The following is an 8,843-nucleotide window of genomic DNA, read 5'->3' as shown; positions in this document are numbered from 1 at the left end:
TAACATACGCCAATAGAAAAATGAATTTGAATCAATTGCTAGTGGTCATAAAATTCAACTTAAAATTCAAAATATTAAGTAAAATTTCTCATTGTTCTTTATTTATATGTATATACGTCCAACTCATGTTTCCTTTTTTTTTTCCCTTCTATAATTAGTTATTTAGTAAAAATCAATATTCTAATATTGCATTTATTAATATCTAAAAAATAATATAAATTGAGAAGTTGTGGCGTGGAAATAGATGCTTTTCAAAAGGGTTGTTCTCTCATTCATTGGATTAGAAAAGAAGGTAAAATAAAAGGAGGTGATCGTGATTTGCGGGGGACCAATGGCAACTTTTTCTGCGTGATTGGAGAGTGAATTGGAACCTTAATATCCATCCAATTCTACTTATACTGTGTTTTGATTGATAAATTTAAGAAGGAATTTGAAAAAAAAAAATGAAAAAGTAAGTTAATATGAATAAAATATATCTATATTTTACATAATTTTACACGTTTTATTTTTTCTTTTTAATTTTTTTTTTAAATCTTTCAATTAAATACAGCATTATACGTCTATCCACGAATCCCACCCAATCATTCATTTTTGCATCGTCCTGTTTGACCTCATCATGATGATGATGAAGAACTATATGGGTCATAAGTGGAATAGAAACTCCTATAATAACATTGTGCCTCCGTATGGGAAGCGGATTGATTTTTTGACTTTTTTTTTAACTATTTTAATTTGAGGTTAAAACGTCTGGTTTGGAAAAGATTTTTTAATTTTTTGCTGAGGTGTCTTCCTGTTAAATTACCAAACCGCCCTTCATGTTCAACTTTTGCGTGTGAGGCAATGAAAGTGGTCCTCCACGTCAGCCTCCGTTTAGACTGAATTTGGATATATTTTTTTTTTAAATGTTTTTGAATGAGGCGTATTTTTGTCCTTATTTTTTTTAATTTACATTTTTGTCATTTTTTTATTTGTACACATTAATTTTTTTTATATTTCAAAAATGGGTTTTCATGTGTTTTATTTATTTGTAAATTACGTGGCAAATGCTAATTTCTGTTTTTATGTTTTAAATTTTTTTTTTTGTTTGGATGAGCCGTATTTTGGTCGTTCTTTTTTTTTAATTTACGTTTTTGTCATTTTGTTTTTTTGTATACATTAATTTGTATTTATATTTCAAAAATGAGCTTTCATGTGTTTCATGTATTTGTAAATTACGTGGCAAATGCTCATTTCTATTTTCTAAAATTTATTTTCCATTTTTTGGATGAGCCGTATTTTTGTTGTTCCTTTTTTTAAATTTACGGTTTTGTCAATTTTTTTTTTGTATACTTTAATTTGTATTTATATTTCAAAAATGGGATTTCATGTGTTTTATTTATTTATAAATTACGTGGCAAATGCTCATTTCTATTTTTTAAAATTTATTTTCCATTTTTTGTATGAGCCGTATTTTTGTCATTCTTTTTTTTAAATTTACGGTTTTGTCAAAAAAATTTTGTATACATTAATTTCGTAAATGTTCTTTTTTTTTTTACGTGGCAAATGTAAAAAAAGATTTTTGGTAAATTTTTTTTGTATACATTAATTTTTAACTTTATTTTTTTACGTGGCTCAGTTCAGGATTTTGTATACATTACGTGGCAAATGTTCTTTTTGTTTTTTCGAGGGTGTGATAGTGTGAACAAAGACCCAGGGGTAATTTGGTAATTTCACCCCTCTTCGTATGGTAGATACAATCCTGAAGCGTTTTTGTCGCGTTGTGGCTAATTTAGCCAATTTCGTCCTGTAGTGGCTAAATTTAGCCCCCAACTCTCTTGTCAAAGGGGAAGAATTATGCCATTTATTGTATAATTTTAGACATTAAAAAATAAATTGGAAGTGTAAGTGTAAATAAGTGAAGTGAGATCTCTTTTTTATATATCTTTAATCTTTGTATTAACAAATAATGAAGAAAAAGGTTAGATGATTATGATGGTAGATTTATTTTTAAATCTCCTTTCTTGTTTTCTGACACTTTTTTTTTTTATTATTATTAAAAAAAAAACAATTTCTTTATGCCATAAAAGAAATGAAGTAATGCTATACAAATAAACAATTCTTAAAAAAACACTTTTAATAACAAATGTAACACTAATCATATCATTATAGTGGGTCTCAAGTTTACATATCAAAGTTTTATTACTTTATGCCATAACAATGAGTAAGAAAAATTTATTAAATTTGATAGTTTGTATAACATTTGCTTTTATTTAAATTATTTTTATCTCATAAAATATTAGTAAAAGTAGCACTCAATACTTTTTTTATATAACTCCCAAATTTTGAAAGAAAATTTAAAATCAACATCTCATAAGTTGACCATAAACTAGTTACAAATTTATTTTATTATTCTTTCTTTCTTGATTATGTAAAGCTAGATAGAACTTAGCTTATTTCTACTAGATCCTGCTATTTTAATTGTGTTAATGCCTTATTTTGGAACACTATAATGTCAAAATATCATATTTTGATAGATTCGCTCGAGGAGTACATATGCTATTTTTTTTACAATAATTCAATTTTTACAAGATATGATTAAATGTACCTAATTAACATATTTAATATTTTCTAAAGGAATGTCTTCAAATTTTCTTTTAAATTAAAAATTATTTTAATATGGTGATTAATATATTTTTTTTCATATTTTCTTTTGAATTAACTTATTAATTTTAGTGAATTTATGTAAAAAAATACATGTTTTTTTAAGGCAATATACAAATCTAAAGAAGTAAATAGACAATAGTCACATATGTACCGTATTAAAATTCAACATGCTACTCCTCGACACAATTGATAGAATTGTTTGAATTTAACATATATAGTAAATTGCTAAAGTGTGTATTTAGGCCAAGTTTGGGGACTTCAAAAAAAGTCAAAAAGTCAAAAAGTTACTCAAAAAGTTAAAAAGTTAACACTATTCACCAAAAGTCAACAATTACGGCTGCACAACTCCCAATTAAAATTTTTCCCTACAAATCAATTTTTACAATTTTTTATTACACATTTTTCAATAAAAAGTCAAAAAGTTAACCCAAACATCCATATTTTCAACCTCAATTTTTTAGTCCAAAAAGACAAAAAGTACACTTTTTTAGTCTTCCCAAACTTGGCCTTAGTTTCTATGGTATTAAATTTTGACAATAACATGATTAAATAATAACCGTTGAAATCCCTCTTAACTTGTTAGATTTTAGATCTGGTACGTGGGTATGATAGGAAAGTTGGTTAAAAAATATTTTTTGAGTAACAAAATGATAAGTATAATATATTTGTGATAATAAAATTTTAAAAAATGCTTAGTCCATTGAAATATAACTAGTCTGGTTCTGTCCGAATGTCATAGTCGAACGATGAATGTCACCTTTGTCAATTGTAATTGCTATATTTATTAATCGTAGTGGTCACTCTTATCATGCCGTGTGTCAATCGATATATGTTCGGATAATTGACATCTTTCTGAATAATCAATCAAACGATTGATATACATAAATTCAGACAATTGAAACGTGTCAAAATTTGATAAAAAGTAACATTGTTGATACATTTGGATTTTGGATTGACGCATAAAATTGGAAAAGTCAAAAAGAAAACAACCGTTTTGTTTGTTTTTTTTTTTGTTTTTAAGATAGAACCGTTTTGTTTGGTTGGGAATGGAAGATGTGAAAAAGTATTTGACAAAAAAAATATACTTCTTGAAAATAAACATTCAACTATTTTCATTTTGAAAGTGTTCACGCGTCACAAGATTAATTTCCAACCGTCGATCGTAACCCCACTCATCCCAAAAACCTCCAATCTAACGGCCTATTCATCTACTTCACCCCCCTTCCCTGCCTCAAACCAGTTACCAAGCCCTCAGATCAAACACACCCAAACAGAGTACTACTTTTCTAGAGAGAGAGAGAGAGCGAGAGGGATTGCAGCGATGGAGAAGGAGAGAGAGCAACAGGTTTACTCGGCCAGACTTGCAGAGCAAGCCGAGAGATACGATGGTATTGCTTTGTTTTTTTTTTTTTGTTTTTCAATCTCTGTCTATGTATGTATGTGTATATGATATGCCATTTGCCTTCCAAGTTATAGATTTTCATGTTTTCCCTATTTTTATCTACATCCCAAGTTTACAACCGTCAATATTAGTTCACTGCCTTGAGGTTGTGTTTGCTTTGGATTTTTTGAATGGGTTTTTATTAGTAGGTTGTTGTTGATTATCAGAAAAGTGATAGGGGAAATTACATGTCAGAGCTATTTTCAAAACTTTTAATTGCAAATTTATGGAAAAGTTTATACTTTTACTTTTTAATATTTGTAAAGTTTATCACTAATCTAAAAATATTTTTTCAAATATACACTAATGTGAAATTACCCCCAAAATTTAATCACTTTGATGAAGAATTTTGCTTAGTTTATATTAATACAAACTAACAATTAGTTTTTTTTTTTAGATGGTGGGCAAATTGATGTATTTGTGGAAAACTAGTTTAAACAATTAAATCATCTAATCTAGTAGTCTCATTAAAATCTAGGCAATCAACCTCGACGAGACACAAGATTTAATGCTGAAACCCTAAAAAATAGAAAATCACGATCCTAACACACAAAAGCAATCCACTATTGAATCAAACAGTTTCAAGACTTGAACGATAGGAATTACAGCCTCTTAACCAAATTTAGGTTCAACAATTTTGATTTCTGCTCCAAAGCAGCCTTGGCATCATTAAACATCGTAGATCTAATAGCCTTCATGAATCTCCTTGCTTTGATCTCCATCTTCAATGGTCAGTGGTCACTAACATACTTAAAAGGATGTAATAATCATCTTTTAAAGGAAAAAGGACTACATGCTTATAAAAATGGCTAAATTTGAGCCGACAACGCTCGAGCTCCTGCAAGGGACTAAGCGAGCCTCTCAATAGTTGCAGGGCACAAGCACCCCATAGGCGCTCGATCCCCACTTAATTAGGATACAAGGCTTAGGATGATTTGGTTAGTTTATGTGGAATCCCTTAAATTAGATGATTCTTTGAATAATGTGATTTCAACATTTAGTTTAATTTTGGTGCGATTGTTTTCTTCAAATGTTTTCACTGTCTCTTATAATTAGCATCCTCGTCCAGAAGGAAAAACTGGATGCTTCAATCTAAGACCCCTTCTTTAGCACATAGGACATAAAAAAAAAAGGGTAAATTTTTTGGTTTACTTCATCTAAATTTTATGTTTGTATGTTTCTTCATAAATTATATGATTGCAGAGATGGTTGAAGCAATGAAGAAAGTTGCTAAAATGGATGTGGAACTCACTGTGGAGGAGAGGAATCTGGTTTCAGTTGGGTATAAGAATGTCATTGGGGCAAGAAGGGCTTCCTGGCGGATATTGTCTTCTATTGAACAGAAGGAGGAGGGCAAGGGGCATGAACAAAATGTGAAGAGGATAAAGGAATACCGACAGAGGGTTGAAGATGAACTTGCAAAGATATGCAATGACATATTGGCTGTCATTGATGAGCACCTCCTCCCATCATCCTCAACAGGAGAATCAACTGTTTTCTACCATAAGATGTGAGAGTCTTCCTTGTAAAATATTAGTCTACCCTTTCTCGTCTAGATTTCCATGATTTGAGGGACTAACAAATGAGTAACACTTGATTATGGATTGAGATACATAGAGAATACATCTGGTGTCTCTCAAACTATTAATTAATTCAGTCCTCTTTGGATGGAATGTTTGAAGAAGATAGCTGATCGCAAACAATTGGAATAAGAATTGGATGTTGATCGTGTGGATATAAATGTCAAAGTAACAAGCCTGTATGTCTTTGTAACAAATATGTGGTGCACAGTTTTGATCAACACTGCAAGTTGCTTGGCTTCCATTTTGCTATTCAATCGAATTAAATAATTTTATCTTAAATATTTGCAAATAATGCTTTAAATATTACTAGGTGAGGAGGAGCTTGCATTTATTGAGTTGAGTATACCGTGTTTGGTAGATTGAGTATGCATAGTTCTTTCATATATTTTGCCTGCTGAAGTTAATGTTGTTTGTGATCCCTTCTTTCTCACATTCCAGGAAAGGAGATTATTATCGTTATTTAGCTGAGTTTAAAGCTGGAAATGATCGTAAAGAGGTGGCAGATCAGGCACTGAAGGCTTACGAGGTTTTTGCCCTCCTACTTTCTTTGCCAGATAACCTTTTATGTCCGAGTGTTGCTTCTTTCTCCACTAATTTCTTTTATTTTCAGTGTGTTTGTCTTTTATTGGTTGTGTTTTGGCTCTCAGACTTAGAACATTAGTTGGATATGTTATGCTGCAGGCTGCCATTGGAACTGCTTCAACAGAGCTGACCCCTACTCATCCAATCAGACTTGGCTTGGCTCTGAACTTTTCTGTTTTTTACTATGAGATTATGAATTCCCCTGAGAGGTTGATTTCTCTCTCTCTCTCTCTCTCTCTCTCTCTCTCATTAAAGGTGATGCATTTATTAGGGTTTGTATGTGAAATGCTGTCTGTTTTGCACAGGGCTTGCCATCTGGCTAAACAAGCATTTGATGAGGCCATTGCTGAACTTGATAGCCTCAATGAAGATTCCTACAAGGACAGCACTCTTATAATGCAGCTTCTTAGAGATAACCTTACATTATGGACCTCAGATCTGCCGGAAGAGGGAGGTAACTGTTACAACTCTCTCTCCCCCTCCCTGTTACTTGGCTGGCTTAGATCAGTAGATGAAAGGACCCAATGCAAAAAAAAAAAAAAAAAAGAGGAAAGACAGTAGAAAGTTGGATCCTCTGTTGATTTGATAAATTTATTTGCCAGCTTTTTTTGGCACTAGCGTGTTTATGCGGGTTGCAGTTTCTGTCTAGCTTAGGACAAACATGGCTAGATTAACATCATTCATGTTTCTCGTCGTGTTACTGTATTGCTCTAGAAAGTTTAAAGTTTATGAAGATCAAGGTTAATGTTCGAATATTATTAACCTAGTTATGTAGACAACTTAAGATGATCAAACCACAATGATCTGGCTTTTAGTAAGACCTGGTACTCTCTGTCATTTGTTTTAATTGCAAGATCTAACTGCAGCAGTTTCAATAAGAACGTAATAATAATAAAACAGAAATCCACTTGTATCTATGTGATTGCGTTAAACATCAACCTAATTTATGGGCACCAAATTTTCAATGTCAAATGGGTATTAAGAAATCAACATTTGAACTCTGGTAGTGAACCCAAATGGAGTATCATATTTTGACCTCTGCTTTTACAAAAGCTTTTTCTTGGTTTGTGCTTTTGTTGCATTGCTTGGTAATGGTTTGCTTAGAATCCCGATTTCTACATTTAAACAGCTAACTGAGATTTTTCTTCTTTGTGCAAATGTGTCATCTAAATTGGCAGGTGAGCAGTCTAAAGGTGAAGAACCTACAGCGGAGGTAAGAAATATGAATGAAATCACTCTTTTTTAACGTATACTATTAAAGCCCGTGTTTCTAAACTCGTGGTAGGTGAGGTTGACGATGGCAACAACAGTTGCCTTCTGTGCCTCTTAGAAAGATCGGTTGTGTTTGATATATTCTTTATTTCTTTCTTACATCAACCACTTGTGTGTGAATTTTGCAGAAATAGTGGGTGGCGTTTAGGTGGTGGGCTTGTTGACGAGGGATGCAGAGTGGGAAAATTCTTATGTTATTACCATAACGGAACGATTAGGGAGTAATTGGCTTGTGTATTTTATGGCTTACATAATGTTTTTAAGACTATCACTGATGTCTACTTTGATAAGTTTATTGCTATTGTGGTTGTGAACTCGACTCACTATTTCATTGTTTCTGAGCCTCTTTTCGAGTCTACTTTGTTCAGATCAGATGAGCTTCTTGTTTTAATTGCTTTAAAAATTTCCGTACTGTTTAGAATAATGCGGTTGAATGGACAATTATTGTGTTGGAGCAAAGTATCCACAAAAATGAATTTTAATTATAAAATGTCACCTCCACATAATTCTAGCCAAATATTATATATATATACACATTTTAAAAATATAATTTCCTAATGAGTACAGTCATTCACCCATCTGGGTTCTATATAAGTAATGGGATTTTTTTTTTCCTCCAAATCTAAAAATCAGAACATGTGAAAAATAAAAGGGAAGTTGCAATTTAGTTAAAAGACTAAAAAAAATTACAAATTAGCGGTAAAATTTATCAATTTTAATAATTGAAGCGAAAATTTTGTAATTTTTTTTTTTATCTTTCAACTGATTTGCAATTTTTTTCAAAAACAAAGAGAAAATTGCAATTCACTGATTTTTCTAAATAAAAAATTTCAAATCAATGATACACTTTATCAACTTTAATAATTAAAGTCATGAATTTGTAAATAGTTTGTGAAAAAACCATTGATTTGCAATTTTTTTAATAGTAAAAGCCTAACGATTGAGGTGATCCCTTACAAATCGTACGAGTCTCACAACTAGAAGATGCAAAATCATATACACCATCTCTTTCTCATTGGCATCCTAAACATCAGAGAGAGTTTTGTTACTATTATCTTGATAATCCACATTGCCATTGATTTCATGCTTCTTTTCTTGATTTTCTTTTCCTCGCCATTGCTACTACCTAGATGATCACCATCGCAGCCATCGCAGCCAATATCTCCTGGTACATCGCGAACTCTCCTTTCAAATTTTCTCTTCTTTTTCTTGGCCAGTAAATAAGGAGGTATTTGCAACATGGAGATTCGTTCCCACTCTTCAATGCTGCCGATATTGCAATCATCGCAATTCACACCCGCCATTGCTAAAGCTTCAAGCGA

At 31.5% G+C, this 8,843-nt stretch overlaps 1 protein-coding gene across 1 annotated transcript; it reads left to right on the top strand.

Moving 5' to 3' along the window:
* Positions 1 to 3,601: 3,601 nt before the first annotated feature.
* LOC114309917 (14-3-3 protein 7) lies at positions 3,602 to 7,893 on the top strand. The gene is made up of 7 exons (XM_028255791.2): positions 3,602 to 4,031; positions 5,288 to 5,594; positions 6,106 to 6,193; positions 6,349 to 6,458; positions 6,555 to 6,703; positions 7,428 to 7,462; positions 7,650 to 7,893. Exons 1-7 carry the CDS (start codon positions 3,965 to 3,967, stop codon positions 7,653 to 7,655), a joined length of 762 nt encoding a protein of 253 aa, XP_028111592.1. The 5' UTR covers positions 3,602 to 3,964; the 3' UTR covers positions 7,656 to 7,893.
* The last annotated feature ends 950 nt before the right edge of the window (positions 7,894 to 8,843 follow it).

This window comes from Camellia sinensis, chromosome 3 (assembly GCF_055761805.1).
Source record: "Camellia sinensis isolate YWXY chromosome 3, ASM5576180v1, whole genome shotgun sequence".
Classification (NCBI taxonomy): domain Eukaryota; kingdom Viridiplantae; phylum Streptophyta; class Magnoliopsida; order Ericales; family Theaceae; genus Camellia; species Camellia sinensis.
This window is presented reverse-complemented; position numbering and strand designations above follow the sequence as displayed.